The sequence below is a fragment of the Pipistrellus kuhlii genome, unplaced genomic scaffold (genome assembly GCF_014108245.1).
Source record: "Pipistrellus kuhlii isolate mPipKuh1 unplaced genomic scaffold, mPipKuh1.p scaffold_m20_p_51, whole genome shotgun sequence".
NCBI classification, from domain to species: domain Eukaryota; kingdom Metazoa; phylum Chordata; class Mammalia; order Chiroptera; family Vespertilionidae; genus Pipistrellus; species Pipistrellus kuhlii.
The window spans coordinates 1,177,212-1,192,779 of record NW_023425553.1 but is presented as its reverse complement, the minus strand read 5'-3'; the positions used below and the strand labels follow the sequence as shown (position 1 = coordinate 1,192,779).

Below are 15,568 nucleotides of genomic sequence, written 5' to 3'. Positions count from 1 at the left end.
AGGCCTTTAAGGGGCTCCTCTGCATCCCATGGTCTCCGACTCTTGCCTGAGCCTCTCCCTGAAACCCCTAGCCATTCTTTTAACCACCCTGCAGCCCTCTCCCGTGCACTGGACCAATGGAAACAATAAAGCTTTTTTAAAAAAGATTTTGAAAAGCTTTAACAAAACAAAAAAAACCCCACACAAATAAACAAACAAAAACAGACAAAGACAATAAAAGAAAACTATAGACCAATAACTATTATGAAAAAATAAAAAGATAAATATTATGAATATGAATGTAGAAATCTTCGAAACTACTACGGTAGCGAACCAAATCCAAAAACATATTTTAAAAATTATACACCGTGATCAAGTAGAATTTACACCAGGGATGCAAGGTTAGCTCAACATTCAAAAATCCATTGATGTAATATATCATGTCAAGAGAGTGAAAACAAAAATCATATGATCATCTGAACAAATGCAGGAGAACCATTTGACTAAATCATTAGGAATATACTAAAAAGCTAATAGGTTTAATAAATGAGTTTAGCAAGTTGGGAAATATAAATCAATATAAAAAGCAATCGTATTTTATACACTGCAATAAACAATCCAAAAATAAAATTAATAAAACAATCCCAAAAAAATAAATGCTTTAATATTAGAAAAAATAATCATATTCACAATAGCATCAAAAAGAATAAAATACATAACAATAACTTAGCCAAAGGAATATAAAACTTGTAAATTAAAAATTACAAAACGCCGAAACCGGTTTGCCTCAATGGATGGGGACTGAAAGGTCCCGGGTTCGATTCCGGTCAAGGGCATGTACCTTGGTTGCGGGCACATCCTTAGTAGGGGGTGTGCAAGAGGCAGCTGATTGATGACTCTCTCTCATCGATGTTTCTAAACTCTCTATCTCTCTCCCTTCCTCTCTGTACAAAATCAATAAAATATATATTTTTTAAAAATTACAAAACATTATTGAAAGAAATTTTAAAAGATCTAAATACATAGAAAGATTTCCTATGTTCAAGGATTGAAAGACTTAATTTTGTTAAGATGGCAACAGTTCCCAAATTGATCTACAGATGCAATGAAATCCCAATTTATATCCCAGCTGTCAGAATTGACAAGTGGTTTTTAAATTCATATGAAATTGGAAGGGGTCCCAAATAGCCAAAACCATCTTGGAAAATAACACAATAAGAGGACTCACATTTCTTATTTTCAAAACTTACTACAAAGCTACAACAATCAAGGTAATGTGGTAGTGGCATGAGACTACACATATATAGACCAACAAAATTAATAATGAGAGTCCAGATATAAACCCATAGTCTATGATCAGTAGATTTGCAACAAGAGTGCCAAAGTCATTCAATGAGAAAAGAATAATCTCTCCAACAAATGCTGCTTTGACAACTAGATAGCCACATGAAAAAGAAAAAAAAACACTGTATCTCTACTTCACAGCATATACAAAAATTAAGAAAGATATATGCACCCATATGTTTATTGCAGCATTATTCACGGTGGCCAAGACATGGAAACAACCAGTGTCCTTAAATAGATGATTGGATCAGAAGATGTGGTACATGTAGACAATGGAATACTACTTAGCCATAAAAAAGATGAAATAGGTGGAAGGGAGGGATAGAGGGAGAGAGGAGAAAAAAAAAAAAAAAGATGAAATACTGCCATTTGGGACAACATGGAGAGATCTTGAAGATATCATGCTAGCCCTAGCTAGTTTGGCTCAATGGATTGAGCATCGGCCTGTGGACCAAAGGGTCCCGGATTCAATTCCAGTCAAGGACACATACCTTAGTTGCATGCTCCTCCTTGGCCCAGGTCCTGGTTGGGATTTTTGCAGGAGGCAACCAATCAATGTGTTTCTCTCACATCAGTGTTTCTGTCTTTCCCTCTCTCTTCCACGCTCTCTAAAAATCAATGGAAAAATATCTTCGGGTGAGGATTAACAAAAACAAAACAAACAAGAAAATATCATGCTAAGTGGAACAAGTCAGACAGAAAAAGCTAAGAACTATATGATTTCACACATATGTGGGATATAAAACTGAAACTCATGGACACAGACAGAATTGTGGTGGTTACCAGCTGGAAGGGGGATGGAGGGAGGTAGTAAAGGCTAAAGGGGTCAAATATATGGTGATGGAAGAAGATTTGACTTTCATGTATCATAGAAATGTTCACTTGAGACCTATCTAATTTTATTAACCACTGTCACCCCAATAAATTCAATGGCCTATTTTTAAAATTAATTTTAAAAATAGGCCATTGAAATTCTTACCATTTGCAACAGCATGGATGGAACTGGAGAGCATTATGCTAAGTGAAATAAGCCAGTCAGAGAAAGATAAATATCACACGATCTCACTTATTTGTGGAATATAATGAACAACATAAACTGATGAACAAAAATAGAACCAGTCACAAAAGCATCAAACAAACTGTCCAACCTATGAGGGAAGGCAGGAGGTAAGGGGGAGAGATCAACCGAAGGACTTGTATGCATGCATATGAGTATGACCAATGGACACAGAGGGGGTGGGTGAGGGCATGTGCTGGGGAGTGGGGGGTGACCGGGGAGAGGTCAATGGGAGAAAAAGGAGACTTATGTAGTACTTTAAACAATAAAGAATTTAGATTAAATATATACATATATATAATGTGAGCCTCAAATGTTAGCCTCAGGTATAATTTCAGATTTTCCAGTAGTCACATCGTAAAAAAAAGTAAAAACAAGAGGATTTAATTGAATAATGCTTTACTAATATTTATGTAACATCATATGTGTAAAACATTATAAATTCAACACAATATAAAATTATTAGGTATTTTTTTATATAAAATAGGCCATAGACCTAAATGTATAAGCTAAAACTAAAAAACTCATGGAAGAAAGCATAGGCATAAATCTTCATGATCTTGGATTTAGCAAAGCATTCTTAGACTTAACACCAGAAGCACAAGCAACAAAGAGAGAGAGAGAAAAAAAAAGGTAGATAATTGTTACTTAATCAAAATTTAAAACTTTGTACTTCAAAGGATACCCTCAAAAAAGTGCAAAAAAAACAACAAACAAAAAAAAACCCACAGGATGGGAAAAACTATTTTAGAAATCATACAGTATATCTTATAAGGGACATATATCTAGAATATATAAAGAACGCTTACAACTCCATAATAAAAAGACAATACAGTAAAAATGGGCGAACGACTTGAGCCTACATTTCTCCAAGGAAGATATACAGATGGTCGAGAAGAATGTGAAAATATTCACATTATCCTCAGTCATCAGGGAAATTCAAATCAAAACCACAATGAGATACCACTTCATATCCACTAGGATTTTTAGAATGAAAGAGTCAGAAAATAAAAACTGTTAGAGAAGATAGGGAGAAATCGAAACCCTCATACACTGCTGATAGGAATGTAAATGGTGCAGCCACTGTAAAAAGCAGTCTGACATTTCCTCAAAGGATTCAACGTGGAGCTACCATATGACTAAGATAGTGAGTGGTCAGCAAACACATTAGTCCACAGAGCCAAATATCAACAGTATAACGATTGAAATTTCTTTTGAGAGCCAATTTTTTAAAACTTAAACTATATAGCTAGGTACATTGTTATTAACTTAATTAGAATACTCCTAAGCTGGCCTTTGCTAAAAAATCAAGGGGCCAAAGAGCAGCATGCGGCTCACGAGCCGCAGTTTGCCGACCACTGGACTAAGGAATCCGACTCCTAGGTTTCAACTTAAGAGTTCAAAGCACATGTTCAAACAAAAACTTGTGCACAAATATTCAGGATAGCCAAAAGTTAGAAACAACCTAAATGTCCAGAATCCTGATGACTGGATAACTAAAATGTTTATCCACACAATAGAATATTACTCAACCATGAAAAGGAATAAACTACTGATTCATGTTACACTGTGGACAAACTCTGAAAACATCACCATACTAGTGAGAAAAGCCAGCCACAAAAGGCCACATATTGTATTATTCCAATTTTATCAAATGTCCAGATTGGGAAATGTAGAGAGACAGAAAGTAGATTAGTGGTTACCTAGAAGGGAAAGAGGATGTTGGCTAAAAGGTAGGAGCTTCTTTTTGAGTGATTAAAATATTTTAGATTCGTGGTGATGCCTGCACAACTCTATGACTGTACTAAAATTATTAAATTGGCCCTAGCCAGTTTGGCTCAGTGGATAGAGTGTCATCTGTGGACTGTAAGGGTCCCAGGTTCGATTCTGGCCAAGGACATATGCCCAGGTTGTGGGCTCAATCCCCAGTAGGGGGCATGCAGGAGGCATCCAATCAAAGAGTCTCTTTCATCATTGATGTTTCTATCTCTCTCTGCTTCTCCTTTCCTCTCTGAAATCAATCAAGACATTTTTAAAAATAAAATAAAATTATTAAATTGTACACTTTGAGTGAGTTAATTATATGACATGTGAATTATATATCAGTAAAACTGGGTTGTTGTTTTTTTTTCTTCAAACAAAAAATGAGTAAAGCAATTATGAAAGACTACATAGAAAAAATACATGTGATATGAAGAGGCAATTCTCAGAATAGTTAATACAAATGGCCAATGTGAAATAAAACAGAGACACCTTTTTCTTTACCTACAGCAGATTGGAAAGAATCATGAGAGAATATAACATACCATGCTTGAAAGAATGCAAACAAATGGTCTTTTCACAAAGTGCTGACTAGAATTTAAATTGGTCAATATTTCTGCAAACTACATATAATGCCCATATCCACTACATTTAAAATACTCATATCCCTGGACTTCCTAGGCCATGTTGGAAGACTCTCTCTAATGGAAATAGTGTATGTGTGACTGTATTTAAGAGCATTTGTAAAGGCAAAAGGAAGATTAGTTGGAAATGGAGAGATGTCTATGATTTTTTTTTGTTAATTTCAAAAAGCAAGTGTCAAGTCTATTTTGATCCAATTTTTGTAAAATCAAAAAGCAATACATATACTAGTGTATGTGTATACACATATTTTTCTTTTTAAAATATATTTTTATTGATTTCAGAAAGGAAGGGAGAGTTGAGAGAGAGAGAGAGAGAGAAACATCAGTGATGAGAGAGAATCATTGATCGGCTGGGGATCGAACTCACAACCCTGGCATGTGCTGGAATCGAACCCAGGACCCTTCAGTGAGCAGGCCGATGCTCTATCCACTGAGCCATATCAGCTAGGGCCACATATATCTTATTATATACGCTTATATATATCAGCTAGGGCTACATATATTTTATATGTATGTATATATTTTTTTTTCAAGGAAATCCATATGGAAGAATATATGCCAAGCTCTTAATATCTTGGGGAGGGAGGGGCACAGATAATCATGCACTTTTATTCTTGTGTACATTTTTGTACTCTTCCTAGTTTTCAGAAAAGGTACTACTTTTGCAATTTCACAGGTAACATTTTAAATGAAGAGCAGGGGTTGGGTGGAGGAACTGGGTAGAGAAGGGACCCCGCGGTTTGGGACCATTTCTGGGTGCGCTCCTTTTACAGACAGTGCGGCGGCAGGCGTCGCGTCTATGCGGGGGATTACAGTAGCCCGGTTGTCAGTGATGAGTCAGAGTGCGTGGTGCTGATGCTGCTGCCATTTCATCACCTCTGCGAGCGCAGCATCCATCCCTCCGCTCTCCCAGCGCCTGGGCCTACCTCGCCGAGGGCTCCCAGGCAAGCGATGTGCTCGCAGCCCATCTAGCTCGGGACCGAGCCTCACTGTCGAGGGGGGGCCTCGGCGGGACGCCCCCTCTCGCCGCTCAGGGCCGGGGATAAGGAGACCTGCGGAGCCCAGCCATGGAGGCCATCTGGCTGTACCAGTTCCGGCTCATTGTCATCGGGGACTCCACCGTGGGCAAGTCCTGTCTGATCCGCCGCTTCACCGAGGGCCGCTTTGCCCAGGTTTCCGACCCCACCGTGGGGGTGGATTTCTTCTCCCGGCTGGTGGAGATCGAGCCGGGAAAACGCATCAAGCTCCAGATCTGGGATACCGCGGGTCAAGAGAGGTTCAGGTGGGAGCGCAGCCGGGCCCCGCGAGCAGTGGGAGGGCCTTCGGAGCTTGCAAAGCCCCTGGGGGGAGAGGACTTCCTGGTCCTGGCGCCCGCCCACCCGTCGAGAGATCGCGAAGGTCTGGGGGCTACCTGCAGGGACAGAAGCGCCCAGGCGGGGAAGGCCGGTCAATAATATGTATTGCTTGCACAGCAACTCTTCCAACCTGCCCCTTGGTAGCTAACAAATCAGTGGGAATCGATCCCTGGAATTCATCCATCTCGGTCCCCTTGCTACATACTTTGCAAAATGTTCCCAGGTCATCCCAACGTGTAGAGGCAGGTATATACAGATGACACGGAGATAGACATAGATGCAGCTATCGATGCATTGTGTTACATATATAGATACAGATATAGGCACCTATGCATTATACATACATCGATAGGAAAGTCGGATGCTAAATGATCGATTCCGTCTTGCAGCCAGTACACATCCAGTCATCAAGCACTCCGTGCCAGATCCAGGCCCGTTTCTGAGGAAACTTACACAAGCCATGTAAACAAAACAGATGGAGGCCCTTCCCTCTCAGAACCGCGGTGCCGACACGGGAGGGAAGGGGAGGGGACAGACAATCAGCAATTACACAACAGAGAATCTTGTTTATGTTCGGATGCTCACTCCCTACTAGAACGCTTAGCACATCGTGAGTAATCAATGAGCAGGTTTGATTTTTCTCATACACCCTTCTGTGTTTCCTTTGGCGTGTGTATCATTTGCAATTTCAGAGGGAGGGAAGGCTACCTGGAGGAGATGAGGCTTGATAAGTATGACAGGAAAAAAAACCCAGGGAGAGGAAACAGCACGTAGAATGACAGACAGACGCGGCAGAGAGCAAGGTACCCAGAAAACTTGGAGAGAGCAACTTGAGCTAAAGTCACGTAGAGCGTCACGAACTAAGATCAAAAGGCCTCAATCGCCCATGTTTCTGATCACGGATTCATTTATCTATTGAACACTAGCTGAGCATAGAAGATACCGGTTAGATAGTTGAAGAGAGCGGATAGGGAGAAGAGAGAGCTACAAACTGAATGTCTTCCACAAACCTTTATCACATTTCTCATACTGTCAGTGAAGAAAGGTGTCTTTGTATTTATGGGACCATGTGTATGAAGAGCCTTTTCGTACCCACTGCTTGTTAGTGTTGGGTGATATTGATTAATAAAGGTTTTTTAGATTAGGAATATGTACCCTTTTCTATCACGCACATGGTAAAATATTTACCTGGCTTGTCATTTGCCTTCGAACTTCGTTCAAGGAAGTGTTTTGATGTAAAGAAGGTTTTCGTTTTTATGCATCCTTATGTTGTGTTTAGATAGGGCTTTGTTACTTTCCAAGTACTAGTGTAATGATGTATTTTAGGGATTTGAAGGGATCTACGGCTTGCTTATTGGTTTTTTGAGCCAAGCTGTTCACAAATCAAAACCTTTGATCACGAATCCATGAGTCTTCAAACATAAGGGGATTCGAACTGTTTTCATTCCCTAGGGCTGATTTGCCTGGTGCTAGACTTGAACTCCTTTGTAAGGTTGGCTCTTGCCATCATCTAGTTTGGACTTGACTCCTCTGGATAGTGTTCTGTCACCATTGGGCCATCTGTCCTAAGTCTTAAGTGGCAACAATGAGTCGCTCGCTTTTGCCTTCTCCATCCAAGAAGATAGAAAATCTAAAAATAGACATAACTCAAAAAGCACAATAGTCTAAAGCAGGGGTGGGGAACGTCTGGCCCGTGGGCCCTATAAGTCCCAAGAAATCATTTGGTCTGAGCCAGTCAAGGCATTAGGGGGAGTTAATTAAATATTTGACCAAATACAGAGCAGGCTCATTTTGAAGTTGATTAATTTCGTACGGCTCGCCAATGATGTTATAAATATTCAAATGGCCCTTGGCAGAAAAAAGGTTCCCCACCCCTGGTCTAAAGCAAGTCATAAAAGCAAATAATCTATGCTCTCTAATAAGCTCTAAAATGCTCTAAGCGAAGTACCGTGTTTCCCCGAAAATAAGACATCCTCTGAAAATAAGACCTAGCGCGTGGAAAGATAAGACATCCCCTGAAAATAAGACCTAGTGCAACTTTGGGAGAAAAAAATAATATAAGACACTGCCTTATTTTTGGGGAAACAGGGTAGTATAATGTACAGGATACTGATAAAGAAGCTCCTCTAATCAAGAAGTTTAAAAGATGAGGTTTCGTCTATTTAAGAAGTACAGCAGGCTTAAACCGGTTTGGCTCAATGGATAGAGCGTCGGCTTGGAGACTGAAGGGTCCCGGGTTCGATTCCGGTCAAGGGCATGTACCTTGGTTGCGGGCATATCCCCAGTAGGGGGTGTGCAGGAGGCAGCTGATCGATGACTCTCTCTCATCGATGTTTCTAACTCTCTATTTCTCTCCCTTCCTCTCTGTACAAAATCAATAAAATATATTTTTTTTAAAAAGAAGTACAGCAAATATATTCTAATTGCAATGCTCTAAATCAGTGGTTCTCAACCTTTCTAATGCTGCGACCCTTTAATACAGTTCTTCATGTTGTGGTGACCCCAACCATAAAGTTATTTTCATTGCTACTTCATTAACAGTGGCAAAATTACAGTTAGGAGGTAGCAACAAAAATAATTTTATGGTTGGGGGTCACCACAACATGAGGAATTGCATTAAAGGGTCGACGTATTATTGTAGAAAGGTTGAGAACCTCTGCTCTAAATAAATCATGTCATTTTAAAGGGAAGCTTTGGCGATTTACGTGGTTTTTACCAACTGGTGCCTCTAATTCAGCCTCTCTGAAACGTGCCTGAAACATGGCTTCAGGCACTTTGCTGAAACCCTCTACAGACCATCTCTCTTTTTCCTATTCCTAACAGCCTGGAAAATAAAAACAAAGCTGTGTGTCGCCTTACAGAAGAGACTGAATACCCCTGTTAGATTAAAATAATAATAATAATAATAATAATAATAATAATAATAATAGAATGGCCCTAGCTGGTTTAACTCGGTGGATAGAGTGCCGGCCTGAGGACTGAAAGGTCCCAGGTTTGATTCCGGTCAAGGGCATATGCCTGGGTTTGGGGCCCGATCCCCAGTGGGATCTCTCTCTTTCTCTCTCCCTCCCTTTCTCCCTCTCATTTTCCCTCTCCTCTCTGAAATAAAAATGTATTTAATAATAATAACAATAGAATGATAGAAAGACAAATGTGGTAATGATAAGTGGGGAGAGAATAGAGTGTATTGCAATATACCTATATACTTATGAGCATTTTTCTGTCAACTACCATAAATTAATATTTTTAAATCCTCACCTAAGGATATTTTTCAATTAATTTTTTTAGAGAGACAGGAAGGGAGAAGAGAGAGAGAGAGAGTGAGAGAGAGAGAGAGAGGGGGAGAGAGAGAGACATTGATGTGAGAGAGACATAGCAATTAGTTGCCTCTTGCAAGTGTCCCAATTGGGGCAGGCCCTTGAAATTCAGGTACATGCCCTTGACCAGGAATTGAACCTGAGACCCTTCAGTCCTTGGGCCAATGCTCTAGCCACTGCACCAAACTGACTAGGGCATAAATACATTTTTAAAAATTCTGTGTCAACTACTAGAATTTATAATGAGCTCTCCAGGTCACAGAACACTTTGGCATCCGTTATTTTGCTTTGTCTCATGATAACCTGTGACTTATCCTATTTGGCAGAACAGGAAGTCTCATTTGGTTATTCAGATGTGGGGATGAGAGAGTTAGCTGTGGTTCTATCTGAGTCAAGGGGAAATGCCTATAAGACCATGGGCATTCATTTCTAGAAGATGCCATCTCAAAAGTTTGCCCAATTGAAAAATTCACATATCATTATTATTATTATTATCGAATGGCATTTATAGTCTGTGGCTTAAAAAATTTTTTTTTTACTAAACTGTGCCAGTAACCAGAAACATTAGAATACGCTGAGTTCATTGAAATATGATTTTGGCCTGGCTGTTTTGGCTCAGTGGCTAGAGCATCAGCCTGTGGACTGAAGGGTCCTGGGTTTGATTCTGGTCAAGGGCATGTACTTCAGCTGCAAGCTCAATCCCAGTCTCTGGTCTGTACAGGTATGGGAGGCAACCAGTCGTTGCATCACTCTCACATCGACGTTTCTCTCTGTGCGTCTCTCCCCTCCCTTCCACGCTCTCTAAAAATCAATGGAAAAATATCCTCAGCTGAGGATTAACAACAAAAATACAAAAGAAATACAGGATTTGGGGCGTGGCCTTCATTCTTTACTTTTTTCTTCTGTTTTAGATCCATCACCCGAGCCTACTACAGGAACTCAGTAGGTGGTCTTCTCTTATTTGACATTACCAACCGCAGGTCCTTCCAGAATGTCCATGAGTGGTTAAAAGAGACCAAAGTACACGTTCAGCCCTACCAAATTGTATTTGTTCTGGTGGGTCACAAGTGTGACCTGGATACACAGAGGCAAGTGACTCGCCATGAAGCAGAGAAACTGGCTGCTGCCTACGGCATGAAGTACATTGAAACATCAGCCCGAGATGCCATTAACGTGGAGAAAGCCTTCACAGACCTGACGAAAGACATATATGAGCTGGTTAAAAGGGGGGATATCTCAATCCAGGAGGGCTGGGAAGGGGTGAAGAGTGGATTTGTACCAAATGTGGTTCACTCTTCAGAAGAGGTTGTCAAATCAGAGAGGAGATGTCTGTGCTAGTCAGGCCTTTTTCTTTCCAGAACATGCTCTCCCATCTGAACTTGACAGTGGTTGGCAGGAATAGAATCCTTGTGTGACTGAAGAGAACTCAGCCTTCCTTTTGGATACCAAGTGAGCCTCCTTCCCAAGGGGCACTCTGACAGGTTGTAGGCAGGGGGATGGGGGAGCTGGGTGCTGTGATGGGGGGACTAAATTACTGCCATGGGCAAGGCACTGTTTTGTGGCCCATGCTGGGCAGTGGCTGTTCCATGTGCCCTTTGTGGACCACATGTCAAGAGCCTGAAGTTTGGGGAGCCAGGCCCCAGAGAAATACACCCACAGACAACTGTTTCTTGGTATTTCTGCTCATTCATAGGTCATGAACAAAAAGACATTATGTAGGGGGGGGGGGATATATCATTGGGAACAATTAACAAATTTTTTTTAACAGACTGAGATCATCTTACTCCATGAGATAATCCTGTACCAAGTGTGTGTGCTGGGTTTTGTTTGGTTCAAAAATACCGATTATTCATTCCCGGGTTTTGGCACCAAAAAAAAGAAAAAAAGGACCGATTCGCTTCTAAAGAGTTCATCTGTAAAATGACGGGTGTGGACCAGCTATTTACTGAGACACTTTCAAGACCTGGTATTCTGGTGAAAATGGTGTCAGTATAAAAAGGGAGGCTATTTACACTCTTCTTATCACATTAGGGAACATGTACTCCCTTGTGATAGAATAGCCCGCAGTGGGAAAGAAATTGCCCCATGCAAAAATACCCTGTAAGTAGAAGAAACGCTAACCCGAACGCCATGCCCTCTTCCCTCGGACCATGCCTGGGGTTTTACTGCATTGGCGACTGCAATCTAGAGGTAAACAATGTGCCTGTCTTTTCAGGTCATGGCAACGAGGTAGGGATTGCCTCCAAAAACAGAGGCAAACCCTCACTCATCAATCCTGTCTTGAGTACCTGCCCAACAGGCAGTGCTATAACCCTTACAAACCCATGACACTCACTTTATTGACTTAGTTGGTCATCATAACAGGCCGGTGAGATTTCTTCCCCATTTTACGAAGGTCAAACTAAGAGGCGGGAGATTCACTTGGCCAAGGTGAAGGTCTCTTGACTCCTAGTTCTTGTTTCACTGCATCGTCCGGCTGTCAGATGAACGAACTGTTAATTTGTTCACTTTGGAAGAGATATGGCTGTAAATAAATGTTCTCTACATGTTAGGATATGTTTCCTTATTGATTACAACTCAGCTATCACCCGAGGCAACCTAGGATGAAGCAAAGGGAAAGCCCATTCAGGTGTTACTGATAGAGGGCTGTAACCATGTGAATAATTGCACAACAGAAAACACATTAGAACTGTGTATGCTAGAAGCGTTCTTATCACTGAAACACAGCGGACATGTTATGGAAAGGAACCAAATACAGCAGTGGGAAGTGGGATGGGGATAAAATACTCACCTCACCATGACCTTGGCCATCTGTCTGCCATATACCTATACTAGATTTTTGTCTCCTCTAGAAAGTCAGCTCAATTCTCAGGTGAACAGACAGATAACCGCATCAGAAAACTGAAATGGTTGGCTTAAGATTTCCTTATCTTCTTGAAGAGATGTGATGCTTTAAATTATTTTTTGTATTGTAGCCAGTTCAGTGAGGCAAAAGCCATACTTTTCACAGTCGGAAAACAAGTCTGATGAGAGTCAGACCTCTCATGTTCATGGTGATAGGGAAGCCTGAGAATGGTTAAAGTGCTCTGAGATAAAGTGTTAAGCTTCAGTGTGAATGGGATTGAATTTGAAAGTTTGAGGATTTACTTCAGCCAGAATAAAGAAGCCAAATAATGAAAAGGATGGAAACAAACCACCTTGGACCAACCTGCAGCATCAGCTACAAGTGAACCAATCATGATTTCTACGTTCCTTTAACATGACCAGGCTTGGGTGGAGTGATTAAGTGGCCAGTTTTGTGATGATAGATGATGAATAAAAGATGGTGAATTGGTTAACACAAAGTTTATCAACTACTATACTTAATTGTGTTTAAAAGATCCTGAAAGCAAGATTATCCACTGGATAAGTGAGAGTTGACTGGATTCTGTCAGTTCAAAACAAAAGATAGAAACAAAACTTCTCTCCAGTTTTCTTGACTAAATACATTATATGTATACTTTCCCCACTCCTTGCGTTTTTAGGCAGGTTTTAAAATACTCAGCATAGATCCAGCAAAGGTGGCTGAGCTTAATTGCTTAAACAAGTTCTAGAAACTTTAACAATCATTTTAGTAGACTTCAATGCTGTTGTCACTGCAGTAAGTGGGTTTTAGAAAATAAGTGTGAAAAAATCAGGTGTTAATACCATACTAAGGATAAAGCTTTAGAAGCTATTTTACTACATAGGCAAAGAAAAGATTAACTTGTAACAAAGACCACAACTGCATGTTGGAATAGATCCTATCATATTCCAGAATAAAATGTACTGTATACTTTTCCTCACTTTGTTGTGCACTGTAATGAAATGTGAAAAAATGTTTTCTTTAGCTGTATGTGAATGAAAATATGCTTGTATTTAGTAAAATGGTTGATTATGTGACTGTGAGATTCCAAGTGTGTGTTCTAGCTATTTCCAGAATCTGTCTCTACAGCGTAGCAACCAACTACCAAGGATATCAACTAGATATGACATATACTCTGCAGCACAGTATTTACCAGTATCTCAAAGCCAGAAAGAGAAGGTGATTTTTGAAAGTTGTATGATCATCATGTTGAAAGTCACAGGGAATTCACTACTGCCTGGGAATCTCATATCATTTTTTGAAAAGTTGTTTCTGTCAAGCCTATATCTGAATCATTGCAATTTTTAGTCAAGGATTTAAATTCTGAAACTAGGTAGCTGATTATAACTATTGTCTTCCCTGGAAAGCCATCTTTCCTCCAGGCTAAATTGCCTCAGCTTTTTAAGTCCTACTATGGTATGCTTTTTGCATCATGATCACACGGTATGGGGCCCAATTTGGGACATAATAGTTCCAAACATTGCTTAAGGTTTGCAGTACATATTTTTAAAATATTTTTATTGATTTCAGTGAGGAAGGGAGAGGGAGAGAAATAGAAACACCAATGATGAGAGATAATTATTGATTGGCTGCCTCCTGAATGCCCCACACTGGGAATTGAGCCCGCAACCTGGCCATGTGCCCTGACCAGGAATCGAACTGGTAACCTCTTGGTTCCTGGGTCAATGTTCTACTGCTAAGCCACACCTGGCCAGGCTATAGTACATATTTAAATGAGAGTAAAAGAAGAAAAGATATTTAATTCTGAGTCTGGGCAGAAGTACGTTGAGTTCGGCACAGCTTTGTCACGTTTAGAGTCATGAGTGAATGAGGGAAGAAGGAAGAAAGGAAAGACCAATGATGCAACAGCATTTAATATAGTTTATGACTCCATTCTCCTTAAAACACTCCCCAGGGCTTGATCATCTTTTCTTCCGTTATATTAATTCTCTTGGTGACTACTCAGCCCCATGCCTGTAAATACCATCATTAAGCCAATGAGTCCAACTACAGTAGTCTCTTTGGACTCCAGACCTTTATAACCAACTGCTCTACTCGACATTTCTATTTGAATGTGTTTAGGCATCAAAAATGTAACATAGCTTCTAGTCTTCCTCCCAAATGCGTTCCTCCCATAGCCTTCCCCTTCTCAGAAAATGGCAACTTTGTCCTCTTGCCAAAAACCTTGGAGTCATCCTACCCTCCTCTCTTTCACAATTCACATTTTATCTATCTCGAAGTTAAGCTTGCTCTATCTTAAAAGTATAACCAGAATCTGCCGAGACCGGTTTGGCTCAATGGATAGAGCGTCGGCTTGGGGACTAAAGGGTCCCGGGTTCGATTCCGGTCAGGGATATGTGCCTTGGTTGCGGGCACATCCTCAATAGGGAGTGTGCAAGAGGCAGCTAATTGATGACTCTCATCAATGTTTCTAACTATCTCTCTCCCTTCCTCTTTGTAAAAAATCAATAAAATATATATATTTTTAAAAAGTATAACCAGAATCTGACAGCTTTTCCTTTTGCACTGCTAACACACTAGTCCTGGCCACTATCATTTGTCGCCTGAGCTATTGTGATAGCTGGTCTCCCTGTTTCCACTTCAGCCCCCCATAATCCAGTCTCCATACAACACCCACAGGAAGCCTGATAAGACATTAGTTATAGCCCTAGCTAGTTTGGCTCAATGGATAGAGCGTTGGCCTGCAGACTGAAGAGTCCCAGGTTTGATTTCGGTCATGGGTATATCCCTGGGTTGCAGGCTCAATCCCCAGTAGGGGGCGTGCAAGAGGCAGCCGATCAATGATTCTCTCTCATCTTCTCCTTTCCCCTCTGAAATCAATAAAAATATTTTAAAAGACATTAGTTATAAGCAATCATCTATTCATAATTCCCCAGTGGTTATCCATTTTACTTAGCTTAGAACCCAGTCTTCCCAATGGCCTTCAGAAGAACCCTTAGAAATGAATTCCATCTCCATCCCGTAGCATCTGTAACCTTGTTTCTTAGCGCTATTCTCTATCATTCTACTCCAGCAACACAGGTTTCTTTCCTGTTCTTCAAACACATCAAGCCAATTCACCTCTCAAGGCCTTTGTACTTGCTCTTCACTCCATCTGGAATTCTCTCTCTCCTCCATCAAGTTCTGGAAGTGACAGCTTCCAAAATTTGCAAGCAGCTTTCTGACCCTAGAAAAGATGTGGCTCCAGATGTCCTTCCTGACAGCTC

At 40.6% G+C, this 15,568-nt stretch overlaps 1 protein-coding gene across 1 annotated transcript; it reads left to right on the top strand.

Moving 5' to 3' along the window:
* Window positions 1–5,549: 5,549 nt before the first annotated feature.
* RAB39B (RAB39B, member RAS oncogene family) lies at window positions 5,550–13,384 on the top strand. The gene is made up of 2 exons (XM_036415817.1): window positions 5,550–6,067; window positions 10,369–13,384. Exons 1-2 carry the CDS (start codon window positions 5,853–5,855, stop codon window positions 10,793–10,795), a joined length of 642 nt encoding a protein of 213 aa, XP_036271710.1. The 5' UTR covers window positions 5,550–5,852; the 3' UTR covers window positions 10,796–13,384.
* The last annotated feature ends 2,184 nt before the right edge of the window (window positions 13,385–15,568 follow it).

Bases quoted from the DNA above. Each gene is read 5' to 3' on its own strand.
- RAB39B (XM_036415817.1), top strand. From the start codon at position 5,853: ATGGAGGCCATCTGGCTGTACCAGTTCCGGCTCATTGTCATCGGGGAC. The intron at 6,068-10,368 runs GTGGGAGCGCAG...CTTCTGTTTTAG, and splicing joins GCGGGTCAAGAGAGGTTCAG to ATCCATCACCCGAGCCTACT.